At 41.4% G+C, this 19,960-nt stretch overlaps 1 protein-coding gene across 6 annotated transcripts in view; it reads left to right on the forward strand.

The window, feature by feature from the left end:
• Nucleotides 1-19,960, forward strand: part of plekha7b (pleckstrin homology domain containing, family A member 7b) — a 462,229-nt gene that overhangs the window by 233,905 nt on the left and 208,364 nt on the right. The window contains exon 1 of one of the 6 annotated variants that reach the window (XM_080190141.1): nucleotides 6,325-6,473. The exons of 4 other annotated variants lie outside the window; for them this stretch is intronic. Coding sequence is in view for 1 of the 2 variants with exons in the window: in XM_080190139.1 (XP_080046265.1) it covers nucleotides 6,825-6,829 (5 nt within the window). In the remaining variant the exon portion in view is untranslated. Of the gene's footprint in view, nucleotides 1-6,324; nucleotides 6,474-6,501; nucleotides 6,830-19,960 lie in introns of those variants that run through there. One more of the 6 variants, XM_080190139.1, reaches the window with a different exon arrangement.

The raw sequence follows: 19,960 nt of genomic DNA on the forward strand, positions 1-19,960 counted from the left end.
GTGTTTCCTCTTTCCAAAGGTCCGACTTTACCTGTTCAATGTTTCCAGTGTTTTCTGTTCCATTTCAAATTTGCAGTATTTTGCTTTCGTTAAGTACTGCCACTCTGGTTGCCAGTTGCCCCTAATTCTGCCGTACAGGCTTTAATATGTTCTTTGGTGTTTCTTGTATTTCTTTTGAGATCCCAATTTGACCAGTTCCATTTAAGGTGCATTGTATATCACATGCAATTTTAATAGCATACTTTAGCAATTTTTTTGCTCTGCTCCAGTTATCCTGTATTACTTTGCACACAATATTCTTTAATGCATCTGTTTCTAAAATGCAAAATTTCAATTTTTAGTGGGGCAGAATGTACTACTTTAATGTAATAGTGTAGTTTGCTTCCCATCATTTGCCTTCACATCTGTCAACATGTCCTTCCACAAAAATCAGACTTGATGGCTCAGAGATAACTATTTATTACTAGTATTCGCAATCTGATGCTGTGTTATTGTGTTGAAATGCCTGAAAACACTTTATCCATTGAATTGCATTTTGAAGCGTCATGACTGTCATTTTTGCAAATGTGGCAGCTTTCTAGCAGTAACACATCCTCCAACAGCAATGAAATGAATGGAATGGCCATAGCTTATTTTTTTTTCAAGCTATCGATTGAATTTTGACCCAAACACCTACTCTTCAAATTGAGTTTTAAGTAACCATGGAACCACTCCCTGCAAGAAGTTGTTGATGGGATCTAAATTCAATGTCTTAATGCAAAAGATGATAAACACTTTGCGTCAAAAAATATGTGGGTTAGGTTGATTGGCCATACTAAATTGATCCTAGTGTCAGGGGGATTACCAGGGTTAATGTGTGGAGTTTTGGGAGTAGGGCCAGGGTGGGATTGTGGACAATGCAGACTCGATGGGCCAAATGGTCCCTTCTGCACTGTAGGGGTTCTGAGGGTTCGTCACTTGCTCATTAACTTCTTGAACTATATAAGGCCATTTCTTATTTTAAGAGTCTAGGAATGCTTGTGTTGCTGTTCATATGTGATGATGCTGTGCCATCACAATTACTCTCAAGCTCTCATTTTGGGAGAGATTGTGGGCATGAATCATTGCTCCAGTGTGGTCTGAACACTGGAAGGTTGGTGAACTCCATGTATACAATTCTAAGTCTGAGGAAAGGTACTGGTTTTAGAGTTTCAGAATTTAAAATGAAAGAATAAAATTAAAAACTTTGTTTAAAGCCATTAAGTCTTGTACAAGTTAAGAGTCCTATCATTTTGGAAGATGATTAAAAAGATGGTGGGGCAATTCACTTAGAAACTGGAGTAAATTCTGCTGGGTGTTTTAGCGGGATTTTCAAAATGAACCCCTCTCACTCTCTGCACTGCCAAATGAACTGGTGTAAATTGCATGAAAATTCAGGGGGCAGGGCCTTTTCCTGCCGGAGAGGCTAGCAGCACAGCACTGAGTGGGCCACTACGCATGTGCTGATCTATCGGTGCCAAGATTGGTGCATGTGCAGTAGCCCTGCCCTTCTGGCGATCGCTGGCCTGACCTATGACCCCGTGTTGCTGGCCCCTCCAAACTTCTCTATGGCCTGATTTTGCTGAACCCACGAACGTGTCTTGGGCAAGCCCCGGCGGTGGCCTCCCTCCCTCTGTCACTACCGATTGGCAGCAGGACCCTCTAGCCCTCAGAGGCCCTGCCCCCAGCACTGCTGGGTGCCCAGTGGGCAGTGCCAAGGTGGGGCACCTCCTTTATAGCCACTCCCTTTGCTCCCACAGGGTGGGGCTGCCAGCTCCCCATGAGTAGGAAGCTATCATGAACCCTGCTGGAGCGAAACGCTCTTGGCGGGAGAGGAGAGGCTAGCAGCCAGGAGATTTGAGTCCCAGGCTCCCGAATTACACACAAAAAAAATGAGGATTTACATAATTTATGCAGCTCTGCGCCGAACTGATGACACCAGAAATCTGGCTGCTGGAGACTTGCGCAAGCCGTGCGCCCAGTGGGAAGCCACAAGATGGCCTCCGCTTGAACCTCCTGGCCCACTGAGCTAGAAACGCAGTGCAGTGGGCTGAGAGAATCGCACCCAAGGTATCAGGATCCAACCAAACACTTCACAATACCTGTTAATATCGATAACTTCTTTTAGGCAAAAGAAAGGAATCCCTTTGATGCCAATAGAAAGAAAATTCCTGGACAAAATTTCATTCCTTGAAACTTTGACTGTTAAAAAGAAAATCTAAAATTAACTTTATGCAAAGGTATTTCAAACAAACTAAATTTTACCTTAAATATTCTATAGAGTAAAGATGTACCTTGTAGTTAAAAGCACTCTCATCATGTGGATCGACATGTAATCTTTCAGCCTTTCCAACTCTACTCACTTGGTAGGATATCTCTCCATCCAATCATTTTGCCGTTTGAGTCACATTCATCAGCATCCATAATCCACAGAGCCCTGATGAAGGATCATCTAGACTTGAAATGTTGGCTCTATTCCCTCCCCACAGATCCTGTCAGACCTACTGAGATATTCCAGCGTTTCCTGCTTTTATTTCAGATTCCAGCATCTGCAGTATATTGCTTTTATCTAGACTGAATTTGAATGTGACTCATGCTATCTTTAGCAATACCTCTGGAGGGTGTACTGTATTGTTGGAGAAGCAGGAGCATGGTATGGAATATCTCTAGTATGGTTTATGTGAGTGACTATAGTGAGCTGATTTTCTCTGCTATTTTTAACAGAAGCATTAATCAGGCTTTGGTAGCGTTATTGTATCTTAAAATTGCAGAGAAAGGAATGTGTTTGTATACGAATATTGCTTATTACAATTCCTAGGTGTGTGAAGTTGCAGTCGAGAGTTACGCAGATTGTGAATTAAGATTCACTTACAGTGAAGCAGTACGTTTGGAGTAATTGTTGACTTTTGCATATTAAGTGGGGATGTTTGAAATATTTGCAATGTTCATGCAGCAATATCTAACCATTGAAAGTCAATCTGCCTCTATGTATTTAAAATAAAACTGATTTATGAAGACTGCAGATTTTTGCTCCACATGAATGATTAGAATTTTACAGGTCCATAAATCCCTTGATGCGCTTGGAATGATTGCTTAGGTGTTCCTTTACTTTATAAAATCTTCTATCCTTTCTCTCATTCCATTTTCAGCTTTACAGATGCAATGTCTCACTGTAAATGTGTTTTCATATTAACCTTGTGAAAGATCTGTACTGCGTATTTTGTGTGCTTGCAATCCTGAATCTATCTCTCTTGTCTCTGATGAAAACCAATGAATGAAGGAAATCAATGAACAATATAATGTGTACCAAAATACCTGAAAAATGTCCAGGGAGGTAACATAGTGAGTTAGTCAGCTTTAACTCCTCCTTGAATGTTTATTAACACAGGGCAGCGTCAAGACCCAGATCCAGCCGAAAGTTTGGGTATATTCTCTCCTCTTCGAATTTTTGCTCCAGTAGTTCACTGGTTCATCATTATGAGCTTCACAATAGCATGCTGATCCTTATTATAATGTATATTATAATAAGGCTTAATTCATTCTTCTGCAGGCCTGACAGCAACTGTGGAGAGAGAATAGAGCTAACATTTGAGTCTGGATGACCCTTTGTCGCTCTGACCATGGGTCTTCCTGACTCAAAACATTGGCTGTATTTTCTCTCTACAGATGCTGTCAGATCTGAGATTTTCTAGCATTTTCTGTTTTGGTTTCATATTCCACCATCAGTAGTAGTTTGCTTTTATCTAATTCAGTTTTTTGCTTCTGTACAAATAAACCTTCTGGTAAGAACTTGATTTGATTTTGTTTTGTATTGTCACATGTATTAGTATACAGTGAAAAGTATTGTTTCTTACGTGCTATATAAACAAAGCATACCATTCGTAGAGAAGGAAAGGAGAGAGTGCAGAATGTAGTGTTACAGTCATAGCTAGGGTGTAGAGAAAGATCAACTTAATGTGAGGTAGGTCCATTCAAAGTCTGGCAGCAGGAAAGAAGCTGTTCTTGAGTTTTGATGCACTGGATAATGGTCAGGGTTGGAAACTTGAGCTGCTTTTTTAGCTCCTGGGATGTTGAGGCTAAACTACATACACTTCACTCAGGTCAGTTAATAAGAGTGCAAATAGAGAATTGAACTGAAAACCTTATTTGTCTGTCAGGTATTACACTGCACCAGAAGGTTATTTACCAGAGTCATTTACCCAAAGATTTGGAGGCAAAATTGTATCAGGACAAGAAAAGTTTGCGAGATTTGATATTCAAAATTATGAGATAGTTGGATAGTGTAGACAAGGAGAACCAGAGGACACTAATTTATGGTGAATGGCAAAAGAACCAAAGATGATGGGAGGGAAACCTTTTTGTTTTACGCAATGAGTGGTTTGTGACTGGAATGCACTGAGTGTGGGGTGGAGGTAGTTTCAACCACGACTTTCAAAAGAGAATTGGATAGTTATCTCGAGAGAAGAAATCTGCAGATCGACAAGGAAGCTAGGGAGAATGGGAATAGCGGAGTTGTTTTTGCAAAGAGCTGGCATGGAGATGATGGTTTGAATGGCCTCATTCTGTGTTTTAACCATTCTGTGCTTCTATGTCCTGGCTGCAAAATGACTGCTGACTACTTTATTTACGCTATTTACCATGCTAAACATAACTGAGATAAATGATTCATTGCTCAGAAATCTGCATGTTTACTTGCCGCCAGAATGTTGATATAAAATTGAGGTAGGCGGGCAGCAGAAATGTTCAGTTCCTCAGGATTTGCACGGAATTCATCCAGTTTATTGCTGTGTTCTGTTTAAGGGAGCAGTAGATCGTCTAAGTCTTTTTCCTTTTTTATGTAATTTTTAAAAAATTCATTCATGGGTGTGGGTATTGTTGTCTGGCGAGCATTTATTGCCCATCCCTAGGTGCCCTTGGAGGCAATTGGGAGTCACCCATGTTGCTGTGGCTCTGGAGTCACATGTAGGCCAGATTGGGTAAGGATGGCAGATTTCTTTCCCTAAAGGGCATTGGTGAACCAGATGTGTTTTTCTGAGAATCGACAATGGTTTCATGGTTATCAGTAAAAATTCTTAATTCCAGATCTTTTTTATTGAATTCAAATTCCACCATCTGCTGTGGCGGGATTTGAACCTGGGTCGCCAGAACATTGGCTGGGCTTCTGGATTAATAGTCTTGGAATAATGCTTCCCCTAATGTTTGTGAAGTGTTTTCTATTATTGTTTGCTTTCTTATAACGTGATCTTGTGGATTTTGCTGAAAACAATTAACTCTTCTGTTGCATTTTTACAATTATCTTGAAATGAGTATAACATTCATTAGCAAACTGGTTTGTAAATGAAACTGGCAGCTCTTTTAATCTTCTACATATTAACTTTAACTTCTGTAAGTACAATATAAAGTATTGACTAGAGTTCATAATATACTGGAACATGACACTGTTTTGGAAGCTGTTATTGAAAGAGCCTTGGTGAGTTGCATCTTGCAGATGGTACATACTGCTGGTATGGCACGGTGGCACTGTGGCTCGCACTGCTACCTCACAGCACTAAGGACCTGAGTTTGATTCCCAGCTTGGGTGACTGTGGAGTTTGAACATTCTCCCTGTGTCTGTGTGGGTTTTCTCCTGCAGTCCAAAGATGTGTGGGTTTGGTGGATTGGTCATGCTAAATTGTCCCTGGGTGTCAGGAGGACTAGCTGGGGTAAATGCACGGGCTTATGGGGAAATGGCCTGGGTAGGATTGTGGTTGGTGCAGATTTGATGGGCTGAATGGCCTCCTTCACCGTAGGATTCTATAAATAGCCTGCATTTATTCCTATATGGAGTCAGAGCCAGAAACTACATTTTGTATTTTTTTCTTCTGCACTGATGAATTAGCAAAGCAAACAAGTAAGCATTTCCAATAATTGTTTCATGTGCTTATACTGATTCAAGCACAGTTAATGTTTAACTGCAGCCAAACAGTATGTGAAAGCTCTTTTAGTAAGCACCATCTTTATACGAGAGTCGAGTAAGAGTGATAATTAATGACCTTTCATATAATAGATTGAGTTGATAACGAGAACGTGGACAGAGGGGCCATGGTTAGGCTGAGTTCATCACACACAATCAAGATAAAAATTCCTCTGTTCCTTGTCACAATGCGCAACATGTGAGGGAGGAAGCTCTTTTTACAGCTTCAGTGCGTTTTGAACCAATAAGTGCCTGTTGGTGGCGTAAGCCTGTCCGACAACCAGTCGCAGAGTAGGTTTCAGCACTGTACTCATGTGGCACGCAATTGTCAGATATCCAACAGTACTGATGCAAGTACGGTACTGAGAACCAAAAATATTTGTTGCAGGCAGGTCAGAATTGAAAACTGTAAGCAACAGAAAGTGGAAAAACTGCATGCTATTTAATAACTGACGCTGGACTTCAGAAAGTGCTCCAGTGAAATGGAATCGTCTGTGTGAAGGTAGAGGTTACTGATGGAGAGCGCTCTTTCTGCCTCTTTTCCTTTTATGCGGAAACTGTTATTTATTCACAAGTGTGTGAAACCTGATAAGGTTCGTAAGCCCCATGTCTCTTAATGAGCTTGGAGAATGAGATGAACTTTGACATTTTTATCGGCTGCCGAGTGAATCTGAAGCGAAAAGATATCCCTCTGGGAAGATGTTAAGCAGCAGATGTTGATATTTGTGCTCTCGTTGTTGGCTCTCTTCAATAATGTATGGGTGACATTGAAGAATTATAGGGCGCTACATCACCTTGAGCTTGAGGGCAACTATATTTTATTAACAACTTTAGATTTACTGATGTTATTTGCATGTGGTACGTATGTTCTGTGTTTTTAATAGTGCAACTTGTCCCGTTTCACTTGTCTTAAAGAATTTCTTCTGGCTGTAATATTCAATGGCGATATTTTTCTGTGATTTATATAAAAAAATGTAGATTTGTGGGGTGGAGGGAGGAGGGTTGGCGATCAGTTGGGCTAGGGTACCAAAAGTCCCTTCTGGAATTTAAACTATTCCTCATGCCTGTGTGGAAGAAATCACTATACGGGCAAAACATAACACTTATGAAGTACATAGGGGAAAAGGATAGGGTGCAGAATATGGTGTTACAGCTTACAGGTAGGATGAAGAGGAGGATATTATAGTTTGAAACGATTTAGAATACAGCTATAGAAGTGCAAAACTGGGGTAAAAGATGCACTTAGAAGGTATGTTGCAGACAGCTCACCTTGCTCTGATGCCATCTTTTTTTTTGTATAGAACTTGGATGCGGTAAATCTCAGATCAGACTGGCCTTCTCCCTATCATCCATAAATTCATGTGAACTGTGGCCACCAGATTGTAATTGGAGCCAAAGCGACCCTTTTGTCAACACCAACACCCCCCCCCCCCCAATTTCCCTACCACCTTTTTTTTTCTTTCCCTCCTGCTCAGACGCTGTGGCCAATTGTAGTGTCCCCAACATTGACCCAGCTGAGTTCACCTTTCTCAGCCAGCCAGTCAAAACAGAATGTTTGTGCCTCTAAGGCTCAGTTTTCTTTTGTTATTCTGCTTTGCGTGTTCCAACACCAAACAAGCCAGTCACTTAACATTCCATGTTGTCCAGTTCAACAAAAGTGAAAGATTTCCAGTCACAATGGTTTTGCATCAGAGCTGCTTTTTTTGAGAACAAGAATTCCTGTATGAATAAAAGAAGAAATTTTCTGAATCCATTGAGGTATGTTTCTGTACTGTTTATAATCAAATATTAATTGTCTGATTGACTCCTTGGTAGACTATGTAGATTTCCTTTAATTCACTCCTCTAAACATAGAAGTCCTACAGTGCAGAAGGAGGCCACCTGGCCCATCAAGTCTGCATGGACCACAATCCCACCCAGGCCTTATCCCAAATTATTTACCCTGCTAGCCCCCCGACACTAAGGGGCAATTTACTATAGCCAATCAACCTAATCTGCACGACTTTGGACTGTGGGAGGAAACTGGAGCACCTGGAGGAAACCCACTCAGACGCTGGGAGAATGTGCAAACTCTACACACAGTCACCCGAGGCTGGATTTGAGCCCGGGCCCCTGGCGCTGTGAGGCAATAGTGCCACCCAATCCTGTAAACCTTTGATCCCGTTTACTTGTGTTATGTGCATGAATGTGTTCTTTCTGGAGAAAAATAAATATCAATAGTCAATTATGTGTTAACAATATCTAGATTTGTTTTAAGTAATTTAGTGATCTATTATCATTTGGGCTATTACACTGTGGATACGAATTTGCAATTTGCTTTTACTTTCAAGAACTTCATTGATAGTGTGCTTATCACTGGAAGTGTTAACTTCTTGCTGCAGCATTGTTCCATGGTACCTCGTTCAAATGTCTCCAAGTACATACATCCATAGAAAATAGAAGCAGAAATAAAGGAAAATTAAGTAAACAGCCAGGTAAGTCAATTGAAAACCGATTCTCATTTACAATAATGACCAGGCCAAGAGGCTAATGCTGCAGTAACAGAAATTACACAACACAATTTAAACACTAAAAACAAGAAAATACAAATTAGCAGTGAAAGTGTATTGACAGTTTCGCAAGTACAACTGTCAGTCAACAGAGCCTTAACCTATCGGCAAAAGGCATCCATTGTTATACAATTAGTTAGCTTTAGTTGTACCTCATTCTAGTCATTGCAGCTGTAAGCTGAAATGAATTAGAACCAAAGACTGTGCTCACTCTGAGATGACCAGTTTGATTAAGTCACATATTTATATTTGTCACCAACCTGGTGCCAATAAAGTGAGTGGCAACAGTCTGTTCTGTCCTCAATTGTGATCCATACAAATAATTTCCCGTGGAGCTGATTCCCCACAACCTCAAGCCACAGTCACGCTAATTAAGTATATTCTTAGTGCTGTCTTGCTCAACTGCAGCTTAGGTTGTGGTAATAAGAAAAATGGTCGGCTCTTTTTTTAAAAAAAGGTAATAAAACATCTGTCATTATCAGTGGGCTCGCATAACCCTGAAGAGCACACAGATGAACTTGTTCAGCTGAAGTCTTTGAATAGTGGTTAGGAGTATGAACTGTGCGGTTTGTTTTCTTTTGTATACTGTCCTTGTTAACCCCCGCATGCTGTGGCAAATTGCAGCTCTTTTTTACTGAAGACAAAATCCATTATGGGGAAAATGTTGGAGCTATTAAGACCCAAATGGAGATCTTCATGATGAGAGAGAGGACATGGCTGAAGTATTAAATAAATATTTGTGCTTGTCCTGACAAAGGAGATGTTGGGAAAGCTACACTAAAAGAGGAGGGAAATTATCCAACAGGAAAATAATAATTGAAAAAATGTATTAAGACCCATGGTCATTAATCAAAAATTGCTAAATTACCTGGTCCAGATGGAATGCATCTTAAATTGTTGGAAAAAGCAATTGTTCGATCCTCATCAGATTGTCAGAGAACCTGGCTGCATTTTAGCTGCAAACTTGATTCGGGGCAGGATGAAGTTCTGGGTGCAAACAAAATTAACAAATATATCTGGGTTTTGTATAGGATTGTGCTGCCTGGGCTCTCATGGTACAGCTCTTCTGCTGATTTTTTTTTAACCTGTCCATAGATTTCTCATCGCCACAAGGGCTGTCCCCCTGAGGGTATATTGAAAGCACCAGCCTGCACATTCCTTTTTTTTTCAGTGCCTGCCCTCTTCCTATCCTTCCCCGGCAGTGCCCAGACTTTCACAGGTCACGTTTCACGCCGGACGGCTATTAATTGGTCATCAAACATAATATTGTGTTAACGACAATATCTCAGGCAGAAGCAGGTTTCAATTCTGCTTGATTTCAGGTGTGCCTTGAATTACATACAATTCAGGCCCCGGGAAACTACAGGACAATGAGACAAACATTGTTGTGGACAAGTTAATGGATTATCAGGGATGAAGCAAATTTGCATTGGGAAAGTTATGGGGCAATCAAGAAGAGCCAGTGAGACTTTGCTGAAGGGAATCCATGTTCACCAAGTTGATTGAATTCTTTGATAAAATTTATCAGTATGATGTAGGTCTAAGTCTGGACCTTGGAGGAATTAGCCAGACAGGGCTTTATTAAGAAGATGACAACCCATGGAAATTAAGGGGCATATGACCATTGTAGATTCTGAATTGGCCCAGTGAGGGGAAACAAAGGGTGGTAGTGAATGGCTGATTTTCAGGTTGGGTGCTGGTTTGTAGTGGTGTTCCCCAAGAGCCAGCTTCAAGCCTCTTCAAGACTTGGCATAAAGCAACATAATGAATTTTGCACATTATGAAAGCAGTAGATGATAATGAGGAGATCTATAGACTCCAGGATGTTGAAACGGGCAGATCGCGTTCAAGTGATGACATTTGGGAGGACTATCAGAAAAAGGCAATACACAATAGATCACATGATTTTGAAACTTGTAGAGGAGCCAAGAAATCTTAGCTTCCGCAGATAAAACTAACAAAAATCTTTAAACAGTGACAGGCTGGTTTGGCAAAAGAAATGGGTTACTTGGATTTCTAAATTGAGATCTTAACTAGAAAAGTTAGTTAGAGCTTTTCACTTATTATGTTTCAGGTGGACAGTTCTGGACACTACATGTCAACAAAGCTATATAAATGTATTAGAAAGCAAATTAAATCACAGGGTGATTTAATTTGATTTATTATTGTCACATGTATTAACATACAGTGAAAAGTATTGTTTCCCCATACCACTTTGAAGGTGCCACATCAATATCTGCAAGACGTGCCAGATCATTGACACGGATGCCATCATCTCATGTGAATCACCTGCTATACTGAGGTCTTGTCTGTAGGGGATGGCTTCTTTAATGTGTTTAGGGTGGAAGCTGGAGAAGTGGAGCATCATGAGGCTATCTGTGGGTTTGCGGTACAATGAGTAGACTGATGGCCAAGTCCCGCACCATGAGGATGGCCTTAACTTGGATCTTAGTTTCATGTCACACTATCTGTAACCCCCACAACTTGTCGGTATTTGTAAAATCTCACTAACTGTCCTGTCTGGAGACAATACCTATCTCTTTGACCTGTGCTTAACCCTTTCTCCACTCACGTTGTCTGTACCTTTAAGACTTGATTATCTGTAAAGAGTCACATTCCACATCTTTGTTGGTTAATATCAGCCAAAAGGGTGGTAGGTTTGTTGCAATTAAACTAGTTCCCTTGTCTGTGGTATGGGGTGCAAAACTAGAATCGTTTTCTGGTGCAGTTGTTCATTGTTGTAATATAACAAAATGTTCATGTCAATATTTGGCAAGAGTAAGGTTGGAAACTTGTCTTCATGCTCCCCTCTCTAACCCACCCGAAGTTGCTGCTCACTTGCTCAGAAGCTTAGCTCATCGATAAAGAATATGATTTGGACAAGTTACTATTGGTATCAATTAATTTAAAGCTCAGTAGAAATCTGTGACTTCAAGAGGGTAGAAAAATGGGAACAATTTCAAGGAGTTTGTCGCTTGAATCTCTTTGAATTCAGGATTTTGTAAATTGTGGGATCTCGGGTAAAATATTTTTGTGAATTGCGACTGAATTCGTCAACACGACAGGCACAAATTGTCTTTTTAAATGCTGATATTAGTCCATTATGATATTAATGATAATAGTCCAAAGATGTGTGGGTTAGATGGATTGGTGATGCTAAATTGCCCCTTAGTGTCAGGGGGACTAGGAGGGTAAATGCTGTCATGAGAATAGGGCTTGGATGGGATTGTGGTCGGTGCCAACTAGATGGGCCAAATGGCCGCCTCCTTCACTGTGGGATTCTATGATGGCATACATGGCGTGAAGTTTAACATAAACATTTTGCAGTAATTTAGGTTTTAGCTGTTTGGAGAAGTGATTTTTCCCTACAATTGTATGCATTCCTCAATGATAATGTTGCCTCTTCTCAATTGTAAATGAGGAAGAGTGTAGAGTTTGTGAAAATGGTTTGACTGTTCAGGCTAATAATTTAGTTAACCTGTATCGTCTCGTATCACACTTCCCATTGTGAGAGTTCAATGGTTATTTAACCTGCTAACTGGTGTGGGTTCAAGACCCAGACTCCTCATTGCAATGTGCTCTTACGTCGTGAAAGGTGTGGCTGAGGATAAATGCTTTGCTCTTCTGTTGCTGGTGGGGCTTGAACATTGACTGGCTTACACTGGCAACAACACAGTCTCACTTCTTTCCCTGTGGGTTTGTGAACTGTGGTGAGATTTTCAGGCTTCCTCTAAGCTCAGCGGTCTCCAAACTCTGATCCGGAGGCAGCCTGCTGCAGGCTGGATGTGGCCTGCAGGCTGTAGTTTGGAGCCCCCTGCTCTAGCTGATGCATACTCCTGGCTGGAAATGCAAATGGGGGAGAGCGTAATTGGAAAGCTGGTAGCATACCATTAGTCCAACATCAAGATGCCTTCTATTTTGTTCTGATCTTGGTAATGTGACCTGTATTTCCTGTCTTTTTTAAACCTGTTTCAATTTATCATTTGCATCTGTGCCCTGCAGAGCAACACTTTATAATAGAGCTTCTATCTGTATAGGAATGCAGATGCACAGGATTGGCACTCTACGTTTATCTTGCATGCAGAGAGGTACTTAATTTGATGGCTGACTCGTATTGGAGAAATTTTGCGAACTTGCAAGGCGATTGTTTGAGTGAAATTTGGCTGTTTATAAACAGCTCAATGTCAGTGTCTCACAGCCAACTGTGTTACGAGCAGAGATGAAGAGACTTGGGAGAATTCTAAGTGGTAGAAGGCCATGGGTAAAAGCAGGGAGACCGCATTATGGATAGTACTGCAAAGACTTGGGAGGATACATGATAACAAACAAAAGTGGAGTTTTCAAAATTTGCATATCAGCAGATCAAAATTACCAATTATTGAAGCAAGCATTTTCAGATTATTTTCTTTCCTGATTGTGGGCATTGTTGACTTGGTCAACATTTTTGTTGCTCATCTTTAATTGCCCTTGAGAAGGTGGGGATGAACTGCTTACTTGAGTCATTGTAGTCTGCGTGGTATAGGTACATCTACAGTGCTGTTGGGAAGGGAGTTCTAGGAATTTGTCTCAGACTGAATTGCAGGGCTTATGATGAATTTGATTATGTTAAAACATTGTATGTGTACAGTGTCACAGGAAGCTATACACTTAAAATCAATTTTATTGCCCCAGGAACCTGGGTTCGATTTTGGCTTTGGATGACTGCCTGTGCGTGAGTTTCCTAGGGTGCTCTGGTTTTTTCTCAGAGTCTGAAAGATGTGCTGCTTAGATGCATTGGCCATGCTAAATTCTCCCTCCGTGTACTCAAACAGGCGCCGGAGTGTGGTGATTTCATTGCAGTGTTAATACAAGCCTAGTTGTAACACTAATAAATAGACTTAACTATCTAGCCAGCCAATCGAAGGCCAGCAGAACCACTGGGGAGACTATGGTACAATGGAATCCGAGGCCATAGGTCAGTGATGGTGGGAGAGGGCTGATGGGGGAGGAGAGAGCGTTGGCAGCAAATGCAGCCCTACTCGCTTTTTGATGCCGAGTCCCTCGGTCAGTACTGAGCCTCTTTGAGGAGGCGAACCTCTCTTGGAGCCTGCAAGCAACCAGACATGGATTTTCTTATGTCCCCTGCATGGTAAAGCCTGCTGTTGGGTTAATAGCAATGCTGGTGGGATGAGCCATTAATTGGCTAATTAAGCCTCCTTTGGTGCTGCTGGAAGGCCGAACATGGACTTTCTGGTCACAGACTTGATCAAGATGGAGGCGAGAATATGATGGGGACCCTTCCTGCCGTCTTGCAGCCTGAGTAAATGCCACACTGCCACCAAACTCCCCATTGGAGACAGCACATGGTTCTGCCCTGTGTAACTTTCTTCTCTTGCCTCTCCAGGGTCTACTCGAGAGTAAGTGGAAAAACGATTTCTTTTGGCAGAAGGGTTGAGAAGCAAACCCCTTTGGGATGGTGCACTAGCACAGTGATTAACAGTGCTGTCAACTCCAGGGATCTGAGTTCAATTCCATGTATGATCTGTGTGGAGTTTGCACATTCTCCCCATATCTGCATGGGTTTCCTCTGGTAGCTCTGACTTCCTCCCACAGTCCAAAGATGTGCAGTGTAGATGGACTGGCTATTGCAAATATATGGGATAGAGAGCCTGTGCAAGATAGTCTGTCAGAGTCGGTGCTGACTCGATGGGCTGAATGGTCTTTTCTGCACTGCAGGGATACTGTGAGCAAAGGACACAGATTTAAGGTGATGGCAAGAGCCAAAGAAGAGTTGAGAAAATATTTTGTCCAGAAAACACTGCCTGAGGCAGATTCTGATGTGCTTTTCTTAAGGGAATTGGATAACTACCTGAAGATATGAAAATTGCAGGGATATAGTGAAAGGGAGGGGGAGTGGGATTCTCTGTCACTCTTTGGAATAGATGTGATGAATCAATTGGTAGCCTCAATACTGTAACCATTTTATGATTCTGGTTTTTTTGAATTACAATGCCCATAAAATGGATCTAATTAAAACTGAGAAATTTGTGTAATGCGTTATGGATGTGGGAGATTCTGTGTAAGCAACATAATTGTAATTGGTAGCCATGAAAATATTTGTGTTTGGATAAATATTTTTGAGCTATTTAAAAATTGCAGCAAGTATCAGTGGGGGAGGAAATGAATGTGCATTGCATGACACTGAAGTGTTTTGGATTTGTTAGTGAAGTGTATTAGTAACAAGGCACCAAATAAATTAATAATAGGACTGATATTTCAATGAACAATACAGCACAGGCCCTTCGGCCCACCAAGCCTGTGGGTTGCACTTTGCAAATCCTTTCTCACACTTCTGCAAAACATTTTTCCACTCCTTTTTGAAATTTATTTTTTTGTGAATGCAGCAGATGATGTTAAGATTCTTGAATGAAACATTAAAACTCTTACCTTGAGAGTCTGTAGCTGTGGTATTAGGTATTAGGTCTGAGGTACTAGTTTCCCAACCCCCCTAGTAATAGTGGTGAGACCTCACTACAACTGAGAGTGCCGTGGTGTGTGGGAATTCCATTTGATTGAATTAGGTGATCATTGACCATTTTGGCAGTCAAGGCTGTGTTAACTTTTTGTGAGAGCCTAAATTCTTGGCAACATGAATCACAGTTCTGAGCTGAATGGCGTACAGCAGACCTGACCTATGAACTGACATTAATATGGGTGAGCCCTGTCAGCTTGATGTTCAGTATATTTTGCAGTCTTCTGCCAAATACATCAAGGTTAGCATTTCATGGTGAGCTTTTAACCCATGTAATATTTGCTTATGATATTTCCATTTCATGTTGTGTTATGGCATTGTTTTTAAAAAATTACACTCCAAAATTTCTATATATTAGTGATGGGCTAGAAGGAAAGCAGCATGCATATTTCAGAAACCAATTTGGTTAAGAGTATTTGCAAGCATCGAATAATGTCATGGGGCATGCAATCATGCTTTTCAGGGATTAATGGTTGTCCAATTGTCATCTCTGCCAGCTTTTCTACTTTAATTGCATCAAAGCATGACACAGCCAATATTCATTACTAAAACATGAACAAAATTGCCAGCAATACGTTTTCGGGTCCAATGGCAGCTATGGAGTGAGCAGATGAACTGAAATTTTGGGTGTGCATTTTTAAAAGGTGGAATTCTCCCGTTTGGGCCTTGTGATCAGTGGGTTTGCGAGGGGGAGCATGGGGTGCCTCCTACTGTGGAGGCTGGCAGGAAATCATGCCAAATCTCCTGGCCCTCACTGCCTTACTTTTGCAACCATTTGTTGCCCAGGGTCTGGGATTGCATGCGACCTGCCCCCTAAACTCCAGAGGCAGCCCCAGTTATTGTTAGGGTGAGTTCTGATGTCTGCATGCCATGATGTTCCAGATGTATTTTCCCCACTGGTGTCGCAAAAAAAATCGGACATGGGTAGTCGGGCCCTCATCTGCATCCTATTAGCAGAATGCAAATGAGTTTCTTAGTGGCCTTCAGTGGACTTCTCTATCCACCTCAGCAGGCACCAATGGATGATCCCATAGGAAATTGACACCAGCATAAAATTTGATTTTCATGGAATCACAGAATCTTACGGTGCAGAAGGAAGCCATTCGGCCCATTGAGTCTGCACTGACCACAATCCCACCCAGGCCCTACCCCCCCCCCCCCCCCCCCCCCCCCACACACACACACACACACACACACACACTTAACGTAGCTAGTCCCTCTGACACTCGGGCAATTTAGCCTAGCCAATCCCCCTAACCTGCGCATCTTTGGGCTGAGAGGAAACCAGAGCACCTGGAGGAAACCCTTGCAGACATGGGTGGGAATGTGCAAACTCTGCACAGACAGTGACCCAAGAGCAAATCGAACCTAGGTCCCTGGCATTGTGAGGCAGCAGTGCTAACCACTGTGCTGTCCCGCAATACTGAGCCTCCTGCCATATTCTAACCACCACCCCTCCGCTGGCCATTGAACCCACTGATGGGGGGGCGTTTGGGAGAATTGTGACTGGACAGAAAATACTGAAAATACTCAGCGAAATCTCTCAGCATCTGTGGAGAGAGAAATTGAGCTAATGCTGCAAGTGAAATATGGTTTAATCTGAAGAACAGTCAAATTCAACTCGAAGCTTGAATTCTTGTTTCTCTCTCTCTCTACACATTGCCAGATCTTCTGAGTATTGCAGCGCATTCTGTTTTTATTTTGGATTTCCAGCATTTTGCTTTTATTTTAAAGTTTTTCTGAATTTAATTTTTAATTATCATTGGATTTTCTTTTATTCGTTCAAGGGACATGGGAGGTCGCTGGCTGACCAGCATTTATTGTCCATCCCGAGTTACCCTTGACACAGGACAGTTGAGAGTCAACCACGTTACTGCGGCTCTTGAGTATGGATGGCAGATTTCCTTCCTTAAGTGATCAGTGACGGGGATGAGCTTTCCCAATGATTGACAATGATTTCATGGTCATCAGTGGATTCCTAATTCCAGATTTTTCTTATTGAATTTAAATTCCACCACATATTGTGGTGGGATTCAAACCTGGTCCCTGTTAGCTGAGTTTCTGGATCAATAATCTAGCTTCCCCTTAAAACTGTACTATATTAACTCTTTGCTGTTCACCAGTGGCTGATTATGAATTCTTTTCTGCCATTGTAAGCCTAGCTCTGGATGTATTAAGTTGTGCCCTCACTGTGGTTACGTCACAAGAGTTGATGTACCAACATCAGGCAGTTTGCTAGAGCTGTCAATTAAAAACAGTTCAGCGCAATTCAAGTGACTATTTACCCAATCTAACCTGTCTCTTATAATCTATTTGTCATCCAAAATTAAGTATAAATCTTTTATTTAATATCCTGGTGATTTTTCCTTCTGCTCTCATGGGAGCCAGAGCAGACTTGGAAGCACTAAAATTGCCTTTTAAAAGCTGCACTTGTATGTTTGTCGATCTTCACACCTGCTTTGGAAACCTCACTATAATTGAACCCAGGAATCTTGTTTTCTTGCAGTGTGAAATTCAAATTTCTATCTTGGTGGAGTTTAATGAGAGCTTGTATGTTATGACAGTCACGATTCCGGATGCCTTGGCTTCTCGTTGCCATTCTTGAAGCCAATTGGTGATGTCTGCACTAGCCAATTTTTTTTCTCTCTGTCAGGAAAGTATGTACTCAAATAAATAAATCATGAGTTTGCATAAGAAAGCCAAGTTTTGACCCTTAACATTTATCATAATGCTACGTAGTGGTGGTAGGCGTGCAACACCTTCATGGTGCTCGTACAATCACTTCATCGGAAAATGCCTCAGCAGCACAGCTGAAGGGTTTATTGTGTTTCTAACCAAGGTTCTGTTTGGAGAGCTGTGTAACAATAGACGGCACTGAAGTCTGTCATGGGTGGTGGAAACAATGTGAGCTAAATCGAGAGCATCACCAAAGAAGTGTATTGATAGAATGTTAAGGTGTATTGAATGAAATATGATATTTTCCCTGTAGTGTATTGTTGCTCTATTAAGCTATTGACAATGAGGCATTTCAATAGAATTTTAGGAAGCCTGATAGACTCATGAGGGCTAACAAACCAGCACAATTTCATACAACTCAGGTCTGTGGTTCTGCACAAGTGCAGAAGTATTAGATTTGGCAGCGAGGTCATTGACCCAACTGTCTATGTCCTTGCTTTTGAACGCATTGAAATGACCTAATCTACTTTACCAGCCAAGGCAAATACATACTCATCCCTGAATTTTAATATATTCTGGGGAGGAATCTTGCTGTAATTCTAAGATGAATCTTTGTTCAATGCCCCCCTTTTGCTTGTTAATATTGAATGTGAAGTGGCTTGTTTGTTGTGAACACCAGAAATCATTAGGGTGACTCTTTATCCTCAGCAGAGGAAAGTTTTGTATTGGACCATGTTTGACAACATAATGCGGTATTACAAGTATAGTACGGTGTAACATACATTTCAGCTGGGCAGAAAGATACACAACTCACTTTGGCAGAGGGAGTGGTGAGTGAGTTGATGATGGTGGTGTGGGTGGGCTGGTAGAGTGGGAAGTCTCACAACACCAGGTTGAAGTCCAGCAGGTTTATTGGGTAACACAAGCTTTTGGAGTGCTGCTCTTTCATCAGGTGATGAAGGAGCAGTGCTCCAAAAGCTCATGTTAACAAATAAACCTGTTAGACTGTAACCTGGTGTTGTGAGACTTCTACTGGGGTGGGCATAGCAAGAGAGTTATTAGTGTGTGCTATAAGTGTAGCTCTGATAAAAGAATATAAATTGCAACAGCCTTTTGTAGATTTGAATTGGAATAGTTCAAACTCCCTTGTTGATCTAGACCTGCAGCACAAGGGTGTGCCTCACTAGGCAATAAATTGACAAACTCACAGGGAAATAGTGGGATGGAAGGCACCATTAAGATGCTGCAGTAGATGTTTTGAAATAGATTAATGATGCAAAGCAGGATGAGATTTACTCTGCATAATTTTGGATCTGAATGTTCTTTACCAACTGCACGTGATTGGAATTGAAAATGGTAGAACTAACAAGCTTGACGAAAAAAATTATCAAAAAAAAATTGAGGTGATATGGTGGTTAGCATTGCTACCTCACATGCTAGGGACCTGGATTCGATTCCTGGGACACTGCCAATGTGGAGTCTGCATGCTCTTCCCATGTGGATGTAGGTTTCCTCTGGGTGCTTCAGTCTCCTCCCACAGTCTGGCAGACATGCTGGTTAGGTACATTGGCCGTGCTAAATTCTCCCTCAGTGTATCCTAACAGATGCTGGAGTGTGGCGACTAGGGGATTTTCACAGTAACTTCATTGTAGTGTTAAAGGAAGCCTACTTGTGACACGAAGAAACTTTAAACTATTGTGGTACTATCTCCATTTAAGATTGAAAATGTTGCTGCATGGTGATGGGAACTGGTTGTTTAATAGAGTACTTCTCACCACCAGACTGGGCATATTATTTTTGGTGGAGTAGGGGGCAGATGAAGTCTGTTTTCTGTGTGATAGGAGTTTGTGTTAAGCTGCTGATGTTCTCCCATGATGCTTCAGTAAATATGCATACTGCATATTTTCTACACTAAATGTAATATTTAGCACTTGCATAAAAGTAAACAGTTCAATTTTTAATAGAGGAACTTTTGTCTGTGCCGAATTCTTCTCCTATTACTAAGTGACCTTCATTAGTTACAATTCTGTCATACTTGTCAGTAACCCCTGCTAAGTCTGTTCATGTCACAAATTTGCTTTCAGTCCCATTGTTAATAATAAACTTTTGTGAGCATGAAAGTTGAAGTGTCACTTGGAGTAAATGTTTGCTGTTTGTTTTATAGCCCAAGAATGCACACATTGCAGCATTAATGCTTTATCTATAGTTTCACTGTTGTGCCGTTTGAGTGAACCCTGAATTGAACACTGCTAC

Source organism: Carcharhinus amblyrhynchos, chromosome 6 (assembly GCF_965287045.1).
Source record: "Carcharhinus amblyrhynchos chromosome 6, sCarAmb.v2.hapA, whole genome shotgun sequence".
Classification (NCBI taxonomy): Eukaryota; Metazoa; Chordata; class Chondrichthyes; order Carcharhiniformes; family Carcharhinidae; genus Carcharhinus; species Carcharhinus amblyrhynchos.